Here is a 16138-nt window from a genome sequence, read left to right as displayed (position 1 = left end):
GGGTAGCAATGAAGGTCATCTATCTTGGTCTGCTCAAACTGTCGCACACAGATATAGAAGGATTCTTCATTGCTGTTTCTGTAAAAGCTTTTTTTTTTGACCAGTCAGGGTTGTTAATCTCGAGGTGAACCTCTGAACCTGGAGGGCCGATGGACCATTCAGTCTGGCCTCTACCCCTTGACCTGTTTGGCATGGGTGACCCTACCAAGAGTCAAAACACAAGTCCCTGATTCTAGCCAACATAGCTCACCGGGTTATTGAGAGATGCAAGCCTCCAAACCACAGCAAGGTTGTGGCACTCTTGAAGGTTACTCTTTATTGGACCATCTTAATTCTATACACCCAAATTTCTCTTCAACTCTATCTCTTCTTTGTGAATTATTTGCCAAATAACATACCTCTGATCCTTCATTTTGGAATCTTCTACAAGAAGATCTTCTAACACCTAGGGCGGTACTGTGGCGCAGTGGCTAGCGTGACACTTTACAGCGCCTCACCATGAGGAAGCAAGAATAATTCTTTCGTTTATATAATGAAGGATACTAGGGGCTTGAACTCTGAAGGTACCATTAATATTGTGGTTGGGAACAAGACCCATGAGAACCATGTTCAATAGCTTTGGTCCCTTACAGGGCTCAGACAGTGATAAAGCATTGCAGCACACAAACAGGCCCTTTGGCCCATCTAGCCCATGTCAGCCTAATCTGCCTAGTCCCATCTTCCTGAACCCAGACATAACCCTCCATACCTCTCTCATCCATACACCAATCCAAGCTTCTTGTGAATGTTACAATTGAAGCCACATCCACCACTCTGCTGGCAGCTTGCTCCACACTCATACCACCCTGAGTGAAGAAATTTCCCCTCAGAATCCTCTTAAGTATTTCACCTTTAAACCTAAGTCTGTGACTTCTAGTTGTAGTTTCACCACCTCAGAGGAAAAAGCCTGCCTGCATTCTCCCTATCTGTACTCCTCATAATCTGGAAAATCTCCCCTCATTCTCCTCTTCATTATCACTGACTGACCTAAAGGTAATCCATTCATGTGTTGGAAATGTATTTAAAGAGCAATCCCACCCAACCATTTCTCTTTCAGTATCACCAAGAGCAGTTAATTGCTCATTGGTCTCTTTAACCTGTCTGTGTGGGATCTTGCTGTGTAAATATTAGTCACCCCAGTGGTTCAGTTCCCCATCTGAGGTCTGTGTTGAGCAACTTTGTATTTTTTGGCATTTTCTCCTTTCACCCTATGCATCACGTTGTCTCATTTCATTTTATTTGGCATGTTTCTTATGACATAGAAGGAGGCCATGTTAGCTCTTGGAGCAGTCCCATCAGACTTATTTCACTGTAATCTATACCCCTTACTTGAGCCTCATCTCTTTGAATTCATAGCAAGACAGATGTTTAACTTAAATTAACTGTCTTCACCCATTCAGGCAAGAGCAGACAATCTTCAAGGAAGAGATATTTAATTTGACATTAACCAATGTGCAAAACCACCGTTCCCTTCCCCCTTGTGTTTCAAGCTTGTAGAGCCTCAGCTTGGTGGTAAACCACACAAGGTTCTTTCTCATAGATCATTTCTGAGAGATGTGGAGCTGTGGTTTCCAAAGCCTGCAGGCTTCTCACCCCCATGCAGTAGATGTCGTGGGCTCAGAGGTAGAAAGTGGTCCCTTAATGGATGGCAGAGCAGTGAGGTTGACACACTTTGGGCTTTTTCTAGTTGTTCTTGTTCCTGTGTGATGCATACCAAAACTTTATATAGTTCCGGTTGCTATATTATCAAAGGATATAGAGCATCAATGAAGGTGCAGAGAAGATTTACATTTCTCATGGTATAAATAGAAACCATCTGGCACAGCAGGTCTGCTGCTTTGTAGAACAATCTCATCAATTCCATGTCCTCACCTATTTCCCTGTAATATATATGGATAGGGAAAGTTTAGAAGAATATTGCCCAAACACAGGCAAATGGGACTATCTTTAATGGGCATCCTGATTGGCATTTACACGTTGGACTAAAGACTGCTTCCCTGCTGAATTACTCTAATCTGTCCCTTGCCTGTCAGTGCCCTCCAGTTCTCCTGTCACCCACCCATGCCACAGGCAATTGATAATAGCCTATTCACCTACTGACAACATGTCTTCAGGATGTGGGAGGAAACCAGAGACCCCAGGGGAAACACGGGCAGTCGCCAGGGGAATGTGCAAATTCCACATGGACGGCACCAGGGCTCAGGACTGAACGTGGGTCAGCAGCACAATCTGATAAACCACTGTATTTCCCACAGGAGTAAGGAGTACATCATCAGGGAAGGTGGAAGCAGCCTCTTTTGTTTTGAGATGTTCAGGAGATCCTCCTAAAATGTGAAAGTTTTTGAAAGTGTTGATGAGGAAAGAATGTTTCCACATGGGGTGAGGAGATTATTTGGAGGCCACAATATTTGATGCTACCAGGGAATCAGAATCAGAATCAGGTTTATTATCACCTGCGTGATGTGAAATTTGTTAACTTAGCAGCAGCAGCTCAATGCAATACATAATATAGCAGAGACAGAGAGAGAAAAAAAATAAATAAATAAAATAAAACATAATAAACAAGTAAATCAATTACGTATATTGGATAGATTATTAAAAAAATGTGCAAAAACAGAAATACTGTATATTTTTAAAAAAAAGTGAGGTAGTGTCCAAAGCTTCAAAGTCCATTCAGGAGTCAGATGACAGAGGGGAAGAAGCTGTTCCTGAATCACTGAGTGTGTGCCTTCAGGCTTCTGTACCTCCTACCTGATGGTAACAGTGAGAAAAGGGCATGCCCTGGGTGCTGGAGGTCCTCAATAATGGACGCTGCCTTTCTGAGACACTGCTCCCCAAAGATATCCTGGGTACTTTGTAGGCTAGTGCCCAAGATGGGGCAGACTAGATTTACAACCTTCTGCAGCTTCTTTCGGTCCTGTACAGTAGCCCCCCCCCATGCCAGACAGTGATGCAGCCTGTCAGAATGCTCTCCACGGTACATCTATAGAAGCTTTTGAGCGTATTTGTTAACATGCCAAATCGCTTCAATCTCCTACTTAAAGTATGGCCACTGTCTTGCCTTCTTTATAGCTACATCGATATGTTGGGACCAGGTTAGATCCTCAGAGATCTTGACACCCAGGAACTTGAAGCTGCTCACTCTCTCCACTTCTGATCCCTCTATGAGGATTGGTATGTGTTCCCTCGTCTTACTCTTCCTGAAGTCCACAATCAGCTCTTTCGTCTTACTGACGTTGAGTGCCAGATTGTTGCTGTGCAACTATTCCATTAGTTGGCATATCTCACTCCTGTACGCCCTCTCATCACCACCTGAGTTTCTACCAACAATAGTTGTATCCAATGAGAATTCAAAAAAAAAGATGATATTTCTGTTCAATAATCTTTCTGAAGCAACATCGTCAACATGACATATAAACTCTGTCTTCAGCGATGCTGACCCAAAAATAAGCGGGAATGTAGGCACGTCATCAACACAAGAGATTCTGCAATGCTGGAAATCCTGAGTAACGCACACAAAGTTCAGAAGGAACTCAGCAGGTCAGGCAGCATCTATGGAAATGAATAAACATTCGATATTTTGGGCTAATGAAGGGTCTCTGCCTGAAATGTTGACTGTTTATTCCCCTCCATAGATACTTCCTGACTTGTTGAGTTCCTCCAGCACTTGATATGTGTTGTGAGAATGTGGAGCTATCATAGAGGGTGTTTGAAGTGATTAGTGAAAATGCATTTGTACAAAAGAGGAAAGAGCTGGTCAAACTAATGGAGTTAAATGATGAAAGACAAAGGTTCAGGTGGAGCATTAACTCCAGCATGGATAGGTTAGGCTGAATGGTCAGTTCTATGTCAATTACATTCTGTAATTTACTTGCAGTTTGAAGAGTGGAGGTAGAATGAAATTCTTAACCAGCATAGGGATATTAGCATTTTGGAACCCTTCCACTTTTGTGTCTAGGTCCTCAATAGCACTCCCAGAATGGATGAAAAAGCAAAGTCTCCCAGGCCAGGTGCATGTTGCTCGGGCATGGTGGAAAATTCCTTCCATTCCATCTCTCGCAGAAGACCTGTGGAAAGTACCAGCTTAACCCAATAAATCATAAAATCCTGTATAAAGGAGCAGGAAAGGATTAAGAATGAAATCTCTCTTCCTGTTACAGATTCCAGATGGCTGTCCAAGGATGGTGGAAGTGTTGGGTTAAATTAACAACCAACTGGCAATCCAGATTTTTATCACTTCATAGTTGACCTAAAACCTATGCCCGGAACCTATTCACTAGAACTCTCAGATTCATGGACTTTATCTTTCAATATTTATTTCCCAAGAATTTCCACATTCACCCAATGAATACTTCCTGAATACTACTTTCTCACAGGTAGATAGGGTTGTTAAGAAAGCTTATGGGGTGTTAGCTTTCATAAGTCGAGGGATAGAGTTTAAGAGTCGCGATGTAATGATGCAGCTCTATAAAACGCAGGTTAGGCCACACTTGGAGTACTGTGTCCAGTTCTGGTCGCCTCACTATAGGAAGGATGTGGAAGCATTGGAAAGGGTACAGAGGATATTTACCAGGATGCTGCCTGGTTTAGAGAGTATGCATTATGATCAGAGATTAAGGGAGCTAGGGCTTTACTCTTTGGAGAGAAGGAGGATGAGAGGAGACATGATAGAGGTGTACAAGATAATAAGAGGAATAGATAGAGTGGATAGCCAGCGCCTCTTCCCCAGGGCACCACTACTCAATACAAGAGGACATGGCTTTAAGGTAAGGGGTGGGAAGTTCAAGGGGGATATTAGAGGAAGGTTTTTTACTCAGAGAGTAGTTGGTGCATGGAATGCACTGCCTGAGTCAGTGGTGGAGGCAGATACACTGGTGAAGTTTAATAGACTACTAGACAGGGATATGGAGGAATTTAAGGTGGGGGGTTATATGGGAGGCAGGGTTTGAGGGTCGGCACAACATTGTGGGCCAAAGGGCCTGTAATGTGCTGTACTATTCTATGTTCTATATGTTCTATGTTAAAATCGTCAGAGTGATACTCATTGCCGCGGTCATGTGTTTATACTAATGGGTGGTACAATTGCATAGCGGTTAGTGCAATTGCTTTACAGTGCAAGCAATCTCTGATAAGGGTTCGATTCCCACCACTGCCTGTAAGTTCAAGTTTATTGTCATCTGACTGCGTATATATATATATATATACAAAAAAAAAATTCTTCTGGACCACTGTGCACCCACACAACATATATCACACACTGCACATGAAACAAAATACTATACTATCAACAAGTTAATAAAATATAATTTAGAATGCATGTAGTAAAGTGCAACACAGGTAAATAGTAAACAGTTCACTGTCCTAGTGACAAGACCTCGGTGGTGGCAGGGTATTCATTAGTTTCATAGCCTGAGGGAAGAAGCTGTTATCCAGTCTGGCAGTCCAAGTCCTGATGCTCCTGTACCTCCTTCCCAATGGTAGTGGGTCAAAGAGACTGAGGGATGGGTGGTGGGGATCCTCAACAATGCTTTGGACTCTTTGTCTATAATGCTCTCGGTAAATGTCACAACTGGGAGGGAGGGAGACCCCGGTGATCCTTTCAACAGCTTTTACTACTTTCTGTAGGGTCTTGCAGTCTGATGCCCTGCAGCTTCTGTACCACACAATGATGCAGCCAGACAGGACACTCTCAAAGGTGCTGCACCTTCTTGACCAATGAGGTGGTGTTGGTGGTCCAGGTTAGATTGTCTGATAGGTGCACACAAGGAACTTTCTGCTCTACTCTCCCTCCTCGGCAGAGACACTGATGTGCAATGGAGAGTGGTGGACCCACGCCTTCCTGAAGTCCACAGTCATCTCTTTTGTCCTGTCAACGTTGAGACTCAAGTTGTTGTTTTCGCACCATTTCACAAGCCTCTCCACCTCCTTTCTGTACGCGATCCATCATTGTTGCTGATGAGGCCAACCACTGGAGTATCAGCAGCAAACCTGATGTGGTTCGAGCTGAGTCTGGCAGTGCAGTTGTGAGTCAGCAGCAGACTGAGCACACAGCCCTGGGGGGGTGGGCACCAGTGCTCAGCGTGATGGATCTTGAGATGTTGCTGCCAACTCTGACTGACTGGCTCTTCCTGTCAAGAAGTCCCAAGCTCCAGTTATGCAGAGGGCTGTTGAGTCCCAGTGAGGACAGTTTACCCAGCAGCTTCTGAGGGGTGAGCACGTTAAATGCCAGGCTGACACTGATGTACAGCACCCTGCTGTATGAGGCATAGTTTTCTGGGTGCGACCGGACGGAGTAGATGGCCGAGGCTATGGCATCATGAGTGGACCAGTTTGAGCGGTAGGAAAACTGGAAAGTGTCCAATGTAGCTGGAAGGTGGGATTTTATATGATCCAGTACCAAACATGCTCAAAGCACTTCACGATTGTTGAAGTCCGTGCTACTGGGCGATAATCATTTCCACCAGTTACTGTTGCTCTCTTGGGCACGGGAATGACGGGTGCTGACTTGAAGCCTGCAGGGAGAGTGGACTGTTTCGGAGAGATACTGAATGAGACCTCTGTTAGCTGATCCACACAGTCCCTCAGCACCTGACCAGGCATGTTGTCTGCCTCTGCAGCTTTGTGTGGGTTTACCCTGGCTAGGGTCCTCCTGGCCTCATTCCTCAGGGGAGAGGGGGCTTTCCTCGATGGTGACACATCATTCCATTGATGAAATTGTGTTTAGAAAGCATTCAGCTTATCAGGATGGGAGTCATCGCTGTTGTTGATGTACGGGATGGACTGGAAACCGGTTGTGGTTTGTATACCTTGCCAGACGCGCTGCGTGTCCCTGCTGTCACAAAGATGTCTGTGGGTTTTCTGTGCACTCTCACACTTTGCCTTCCTGAAGGCACTGGTGAGCGCGGCTCTTGCTAACCTTAGAGTCGCCCTGTCCCCTGATCTGAAGGCAATGTTCTGATCCCTAAGCAGTGCACGAAGATCTGCACTCCCCAATGGTTTCTGGTTAAGGAGTTTGTACGTTCTCCCTGCGACTGTGTGGTTTTCCTTCCTCATTTCAAAGACGTATGAGTTAGGGTTAGTAAGTTGTGGGCATGCAACGTTGATGCTGGAAGCATGGAGACACTTGTGGGCTGCCCCCAGTACTTCCTCGGACTGTGCTGATCACTGACACAAATGACACATTTCACTGTGTTTTGATATACATATGACAAATAAATCTTTAATCCAACTGTCACATTCATTGTGTGTGTGTGTGTCGGGGAGGTGGTGTTGGTGGTGGAACAGGCGAAGAGAGTGAGAAAATGCATACCCTCTAAACAGCTGAGAAAAAAAGACTTGCCTTGTGCCCTCAGCCATTCCTCTCCATTCAAGGCACAGTTCTTGCATCAGGTCAAACCTGGATTCCCCAGTAAAGCTGCCACAGCTTCACACTCTGCCACAGGACCACGGTGATGGCACTGCTGGGAACAGGCTGGCAGAAGATGCCAATGCCTCTCATCCTTCTTTGTTCATGTGCACCTACACCACAATCCTTAACAATGACGGAGGAACACTGAACTTTCGGCTCTTTCTGGCAAAATTTGGGCCAGTGTTAGTTGATTTATGTTTAGAGTTTGATGCCATGTCTCACAAATTGACAGCGTGGCTGTGGATCAATAGTGGCACTGTCCAGCCCACTTGTAATGTTTAGCCTGTGTCTAATATCTGAAGTGAGACAATTTGGGATTTGGGGAGCTCCTTCCCCTCCTCTCACCTTCTTATTCTGGCCTTTTCCCCCTTCCTTTCCAGTCCTGATGAAGGGTTTTGGTCCGAGCTGTCAACTGTTTTTCACCTCCATAGACGCTGCCATGGTCTCAGTATTATTGCACTGTTAGTCTTCTTTGGAATTGGTTATCTGGCAGTCCTTGTTAATGTAGAGTTTTTCAGAAATTCTATTCTTTATTTTCCTGTAAGTGCCTGCAAGAAAACCAATAAGATAGTATGTGGTGACATATATGTACTTTGATAATAAATTTTACTTTGAATACTTTGAATATATGCAAATTCCTCCAGCATTTTGTGAATGTTGCTGATCAATTTCCAGCATCTACAGAATCTCTTATGTTTAGAAGAAAATGGATTTCTTGAGACACGAGGACCAAGCTTTGCAACAGGATTATTCTGGTCACTGATCAGTGGATCTGCTGGTTCAGTGTTTCCAACCCCTGCGAAATCTATTAAGCTTCAAAGGACACGCCTGTACTTTGATGTTGACTGCCACCTCCTGTTGTGTGCTGGCATTACAGGTCATGAAATGTCAACCAGGAATAAGACCGTCTTTGCCCTGTGTGAAAATGTTAGCTCATTAACTTCTTGCCACAAAACCAAAGAACAGTGTGGCATAGAAACAGGCCGTTTGGACCACCATGTCTGCGCTGACCATGATGCCAAAGTAACTAATTCCATCTGGGAGTGCATAGTCTGTATTCCTCAATGTCCTGCCTGTTCATGTTTCTGTGTAAGTGCCTGAAATATTACTTGACTGAGGGATGCATTCACTGTGTTGATTTGACTTGGCTCATTCCTCTGTAGCTTACAAGTCAGTGCTCAGCAGTGAAGCAGAACTGTCAAGTTGTTTCATGGCCATCACCAATGTCACAAGCCTTTTATTATAATATGACTTAATTGATTGAATTTGTATCTACCAGCTTCTGTGATGGAATTGAAATCCCATTTCAGGATCAACGGTCCAGGCTTTTGGATGTTTGGTGATGTTAATCATTTATTAGTGTAACTTTCCCCAACCCTCAGCATCAGTAACTGTAACTCTATCAACTTAGCTTACCCCCAGATTCTTACCCCATCTATTGAAACATTCAGTGATCTACAGAAATGACATTACGGGAAGCTATTTCACACAGAGTGTGTTGGGTATGTAGAATAGGTTGCCAGAGGAAGTGGTAGTGGCGTGTACAGTTGCAAAGTTTAAAGGACAGTTGGACAAGTTTAGAGGGATATGCCGTAAATGAAGGCAATTAGGACTAGATAGGACTAGCTAAGGTACTTTGGTCAGCATGTACTAGATGGGTTGAAGGGCCTGTTATGTGTTGTATAACTCTATGGTTCTATGACGCAAGGTGAACAATATGGTTAATTTGTTTCTTTTCACAAAGTGGCCAAGTTTACAGATGAGGGTGGCGATGGATTATATGAGGGGGCGTAGTTTTAATTTACAGAGTGTGGTGAATGCCAGCGGTGGTGATAGAGGCTGTAACATTAGGGACATTTAGGAAACACTTAGATAGGCACATGGATGATATAAAAATGAAAGGCTATGTCGGAGGGAAGGGTTAGATTGACCATAGAGTAGGTTAAAAGGTCGGCACAACTTTGTAGGCTAAAGGGTCTGTATTGAGCTGTACTGTGTTCTATGTTGTGAGCTATTGTTTCTCTGTGTCAGTAAATATAACCAGTACATGTGAATTTGGATTTGTGGTTATTTGACATAGTTAGCCTGCAAGTGGGAGAACGACAGTATATTAGATGAACACTTTAATGAAAATGTGCAGAAGTAGTTTGTACTGAATGGCTTACTCTTACATGTATTCTGTTTGTGAAACGTGCTGTCAGCAGTGGTGGAAGAGGCAGGTACATTAGGGACAGATAAGAGACTTTAGATAGGCACATGGGTGATAGAAAAATGGAGGGCGATGTGGGATGGAGGGATTAGATTGATCTTGGAGTAGGTTAAGGGGTCAGCATAACATGGTGGGCTGAAGGGCCTGTACTGTGATGTAATATTTTATGAGAAGCATTGAACTGCATGCAGGTTAATCCAAGTCTCCTTCCTCTCCTCACAGCTCTTCATCGTGAGTCAAGGACAGTGCATCTACAAAGGGATTGTTCCCAACCTCATCCCCTTCCTGAAGGGACTTGGTCTGCATTGTCCAACCTATCACAACCCTGCCGACTTCAGTACGTAAGGAAAAGACTTTCCAGTAAAGGGTTTCAGCAGAAACTTTGGTGGATCATACCCCTGGGTCTAAATCATTTCTGTGATGAACTGCCTGACTTAGGTCAGGTATGGGTTGGGATGTAGAATCATGAGGTTGAAAACAACTAAGGCCTCCCCACCCCCAGTCTGTCTCCTGTCCCCAGTGTAAGGGAGGTCACAACATTACAGAACACTAGGTTCAAAGGAGTGTAAGCAAATAGACCTTGAATGATTGTCTGCGTAGAGCCCTCTCAGGGTCTGTCTTCACTGAGGCTGCTGACTAGGCCAAAGAGTAGGGGTGTACTTAGTCATAGTCATAGTCATAATCATACTTTATTGATCCCGGGGGAAATTGGTTTTCGTTACAGTTGTACCATAAATAATAAATAGTAATAAAACCATAAATAGTTAAATAGTAATATGTAAATTATGCCAGTAAACTATGAAATAAGTCCAGGACCAGCCTATTGGCTCAGGGTGTCTGACCCTCCAAGGGAGGAGTTATAAAGTTTGATGGCCACAGGCAGGAATGACTTCCTATGACGCTCTGTGCTGCATCCCGGTGGAATGAGTCTCTGGCTGAATGTACGCCTGTGCCCACCCAGTACATTATGTAGTGGATGGGAGACATTGTCCAAGATGGCATGCAACTTGGACAGCATCCTCTTTTCAGACACCACCATCAGGGAGTCCAGTTCCATCCCCACAACATCACTGGCCTTACGAATGAGTTTGTTGATTCTGTTGGTGTCTGCTACCCTCAGCCTGCTGCCCCAGCACACAACAGCAAACATGATTGCACTAGCCACCACAGACTCGTAGAACATCCTCAGCATCGTCCGGCAGATGTTAAAGGACCTCAGTCTCCTCAGGAAATAGAGACGGCTCTGACCCTTCTTATAGACAGCCTCAGTGTTCTTTGACCAGTCCAGTTTATTGTCAATTCGTATTCCCAGGTATTTGTAATCCTCCACCATGTCCACACTGACCCCCTGGATGGAAACAGGGGTCACCGGTACCTTAGCTCTCCTCAGGTCTACCACCAGCTCCTTAGTCTTTTTCACAGTAAGCTGCAGATAATTCTGTGCTTATTTACCGAGTCGTGGATGCTGGTTCCTCAAGGTGTTTGTCTGACAACCTCTGGCACCAAACTGGCTCTCACCTGGAGTCACACACGCAAAATGTTGTAAGAACTCAGCATATCAGGCACCATCAATAGAGAGGAATAACTAGTCAACCTTTTATGCCAAGACCCACCACAGTCCTGATGAAAGGTCTCGGCCTGAAACACCAACTGTTTATTTCCCACCATAGATGCTGCCTGACCTGCTGAGTTCCTGCAACATTCAATATGTGTTACTCAGAATTTTTAACATCTGCAGAATTTCTTGTGTTTCACCTAGATCATAGCATACTACAGCATGGAACAGGCCCTTTAGAACAACTTATCCATCCTCTCTACTTGTCTTTTTTTTAACGTTGTGTTGGGGAAGTGAATCTGCTGGATGGAGTCTCCGTCCAGCCCCTTTTGTTGGATCCAGGCTTTTCATTCTGACTGTGAATGCTGCTTTTCTTTCCTTGCCCAGTCATTGAGGTGGCTTCTGGTGAATATGGAGATTTGAACCCTGTGCTCTTTAAGGCTGTGCAGGATGGAATGTGCACAATGGCGGAAAAGAAGAACCCAACCAATGGCAGTGATCCACCAGGCTGGCCCAGCCAGAGCCTTGCGGTAAGAACCAGTGAGGATTAAACTGTGCCTTGTAGAATAGTGACTCTAAGTATCAGTTCAGAGGAACTTCAATGGTTGCCATTCATGGTAAAAATAAACAAAACCACCTCGTGTCCTCTGAACTACTCCACATTGGATTCTGATGTCTTTAGTCCAAGTTTCTTTCAAAAGACAGGAAAGGGGCACAAAACTTGTTGCTTCATGGTCATTATGCATTAATAGAACAAAGAAAATTGCAAATGGACAGTAACAGGAGCAGAGACGAGTAACAGAAGGGAGAGAAGAAGCAAAAAGAAAGGTGGCACCACTGTGTGGTCAGCTCTTTTTAATACTCCATAGATAAGGAACATTCAGTTCAAATTCGTAGATAAGAGTCAGCCAGTCAGATAGCCCTATTGAAATAATGCAGCACCAGAGAAGCTTCCATAGCCTTCCAGAATCATACAAATGTAACCACTAGGGGACCACTAGTAAACATACTAAACAGTTACATGCATGTAAGTAGCTATAAAAATACTAGCATCTAGTTAATTTTTAAATTACAAAGATACTGACAATTAAAGTCCAATCCAACACCTATTTGAACAAAACTCTTAAGAGAATGTTAAGTAGAATAATAGCTTAGCATGGACTAGATGGGCTGAAGGGCCTGTATCTGTGCTGTAGTGCTCTATGACTCTATGACACAGGGATCCTCCATGTCAACTTGAAGGGAATCTCTTCCAGTTCATTGCAATAGCATTCGCAATATGGCTATGACAAAACCGAGTGATCCACTCTGATTCTGTCTCCCTCTATTCAGGACTCGGGCCCAATTGAGAGCCGTACTTTTGCTATAAGCTCCTTTGCACAGTTTTGTATCCTCTTCAGAAGAACCTTCGTTTCCATATTGAGGGATGCGGTAAGTCCAGCTGCCTTTGCCCTTTTAGGTCCTTATTTTCTTCTTTTTTTTGCATTATTTATTTATATTTGTAATTATTCATAATTTTATGCCATATGCAATGTGCCAGTGATAATAAATCTGATTCTGAGAGTCTGGTTCAAACCCACACCAATGGCTGTGCATTCCTCAGGACAATTGTTCTATCTACTAGGACCGATAACATACAGGAACTGATAAACAGCTGGACAAGTTCGTTGAAAATTTTCCCAGTTCCAATGCCTTCAAATGGGAGCTCGGAGCAGTAACAGAAAAATCACTAATACAGTGACGGTGTCACTCACATCGATACAACATTCAATACATCACACAAAATGACAATTGAACATTTCCCAAGGCATGACACTCCCTCAGTACAGCCTTTTGTTTACAGGTTCCCCCGCTATCCAAAGGTCGAGTGTTCCTATGAAACCGTTCATAAGCCAAAATGGCGTAAAGTGAAGAAGCAATTACCATTAATTTATATGGGAAAAATTTGTGAGTGTTCCCAGACCCAAAAATTAACCTACCAAATCATACCAAATAACACATAAAACCTAAAATAACACTAACATATAGTAAAAGCAGGAATGATATGATAAATACACAGCCTATATAAAGTAGAAATAATGTATGTACAGTGTAGTTTCACTTAGCAGAATCGGGAAGGTTTAGCCAAAACCGATTTGTAGAAAAAAATCAGCACATACACACATGTGCACACACCCGCCCGTGCAAGGCTTCACGGTCATGGTAGTCTTTCTCAGGGTAAACACAAGTTTAGAGCGGGCGTCTTTTATTGTAAAAGGGAAAACCCTCTTTCGATTAGCGAAAACAGGTACTAATGTAGGTCTTTTGTAAAAGCAAAATGTCGTAAAGCGAACGTTCAGAAAGCGGACACCTGTATATACAAAAGATTATTCAAGTGACCACACTATCACAACAATACACAATAGTGCAACATTAAGAACATCATAAAACGTATTATTTACAGTCTCAAATTAAGATTAAGATTAGTTTTATTTGTCACATCTACATTGAAACATACAGCGAAATGTGATGTTTGCATCAAATCAAATCAGCAAGGATTGTGTTGGGCAAATATCGCCATGCTTCATGTGCCAACATAGAATGCAAAAAACTCAGTAACCCTAACCATACACCTTTTGGAATCGGAGAGGAAACTGGAGCACCAAGAGGAAACCCATGCAGTCAAGAAGAGTATGTACAAACACAGGGACAGTAGTGGGAATTGGCCCCCAATCTTACAGCTGGCACTGTAATAACATTATACTAACTGCTATGCTAACATTCTGCCCCTAAAGTACTGTTAATTAAAATGTGTTTATCATTATCTACGACACACTCAGGCCCTTGAGGGGCCCTGTTTTAGATCCTTCATTTGTGTGACATGAAAAGCCTCAGTCTGGCAGTCCGTGCAGTGACCTTTGAGTGGCCAGGAGGAGATTTTAAGAGGTGCCTCCTGCCTTACTTACCCATTTGATGTGCTGGGTCCCATGGTTTGAGACTGCAGCCACAGTTATCATCGGAGTTACTGAGCGTCTCCACTCGTTAGAGCAGATCCTGGTCGGGGCATGTCCTTCTGAAGGCCAACCAGTGTATCTGAGAAGTTGGTGCCTCGCACACCAGAGACTGAATTCTGCTGTTGTCTGGAGTTTGCACATTCTCCCCATGACTGCACGGGTTTCCTCTAGGAATTCTTATTTCCCTCTATGTTCCAAAAATGTGTGGGTTGTTAGGTTAATTGGTACCCGTGTAAATTGCTTTAGTGTGTAGGTGAATGGTAGAATTTGGTTGATGTGGTGATCTTGATGTGAGTTGATGTAGGTTGAGGGTTAGAATGGACTGGATGCGCTGAAGGGCTTGTTTCTGTTTGCTACATCTGATTCTATGGATTAGAAATGGGAGTAGACCTCTCTGCCCCATTAGTCCTGCCCCACCATTCAGTAAGGTCATGGCAGATCTGATTGTAACCTCAATTTTACATTTTTCCCCACACCCAGTAACCTTTCACTCACTTATCAAGAACCTTCTGACAGCCTCTGAAGTAAATTCCAACAATTTACAAACAACTAAAAGAAAAAGTAATCATCTATTCAACCAACATACATAAAATGCTGGAGGAAATCAGCAGGCCAGGCAGCATCTATGGAAAAGAGTAAATAGTCGACGTTTTGGGCCGAGACCCTTCTTCAGGCCCTGACAAAGGGTCTTGGCCTGAAATGTTGACTGTTTACTCTTTTCCGTAGATGCTGCCTGGCCTGCTGAGTTCCTCCAGCATTTTGTATGTGTTGACTGGATTTCCAGCATCTGCAGATTTTCTCATCTTTGAGCAATCAACTATTTCTGGGTGAATCCTATTTTTGAACAGTCAACCCTAGTTCAATATTCTCCAGAACATCTCCACATCCACCCTGTCAGCATCCAGTATGGATTAATCAAGTCTTCTCTCACTGTTCAAAACTCCTTTGGATACAAATCCAGCTTCTTCAGTTTTTCCTCAAAAGGCAGTGCATCTGTTCTGGTATCAGTCTGGTAAACCTTCTCAACTGCTTCTAACATCTTTCCTTAAATTAGGAGCCCATTACTCTCCAGAGCCCTCCAGGTGTCTTAGCAAAGTCCTTTATAAAAGATAGCAGCACAGTAGCATAGTGGTTAGCGCAGCACTTTACAGTACAAGTGACCTGGGTTCAATTCCCATGCTACCTGTATGGAGTTAGTACATGCTGTCCGTGACCGTGTAAGTTTCCTCTTGGTGCTCTGGTTTCCTCCCACAGTCCAACAGTGTGCAGATGACAGGTTAATTGGTCATTATAAATTGTCCTGTGATTAGGCTGGGGTTGAATTGGGGGATTATTGGACGGTGTGGCTTAAGGGGATGGAAGGGCTGAGATTCCCACACTGGCTCATTGAGTCCATTCTAACCCTCAACCTACATCAACTCACATCAAGATCATCACATCAACCAAATTCTACCATTCACCTACATACTAAAGCAATTTACACTGGTACCAATTAACCTAATGACCCACACATTTTTGGAACATAGAGAGAAATAAGAATTCCTAGAGGAAACCCGTGCAGTCATGGGGAGAATGTGCAAACTCCAGTGAGATACCCACACTGTATCTCAATAAAACTATATATATATATATATCTATATCTATATATAACCTCTCTAATCCTGTATTCAATTCCCAGAGCAATAAACAATACCATTCTTTTGCCTTCTAAATCACAATATATTTGCATGCATTAGAACATCAAGATCCTGCTACACTTCAGAGCTTTGCAATCTCTTACCATTTGGTAACAATAAAGATTAGCTTTACTTGACACATGTACATCAAAGCGTTAAAGCATACAATGAACACAATCCGAAGCTGTGCTGGGGATAGCCTGCGAGCGTCGCTATGCTTCCAGTGCCCACGTAGCATTCCCACACTTACATGCCCAC

At 43.6% G+C, this 16138-nt stretch overlaps 1 protein-coding gene across 1 annotated transcript in view; it reads left to right on the top strand.

Annotated features, from left to right (window-relative positions):
• The window catches only part of abcg4a (ATP-binding cassette, sub-family G (WHITE), member 4a), a 165851-nt gene that overhangs the window by 134234 nt on the left and 15479 nt on the right, over positions 1–16138 (top strand). Inside the window, exons 8-10 of the mRNA XM_072238775.1 lie at positions 9879–9993; positions 11599–11741; positions 12544–12642. Coding sequence (XP_072094876.1) covers positions 9879–9993; positions 11599–11741; positions 12544–12642 — 357 coding nt within the window. The remainder of the gene's footprint in view (positions 1–9878; positions 9994–11598; positions 11742–12543; positions 12643–16138) is intronic.

This window comes from Mobula birostris, chromosome 20, assembly GCF_030028105.1.
Source record: "Mobula birostris isolate sMobBir1 chromosome 20, sMobBir1.hap1, whole genome shotgun sequence".
NCBI classification, from domain to species: Eukaryota; Metazoa; Chordata; class Chondrichthyes; order Myliobatiformes; family Myliobatidae; genus Mobula; species Mobula birostris.
The sequence above is the reverse complement of the archived record's forward strand: the minus strand, read 5'-3'. Positions and strand labels throughout refer to the sequence as shown.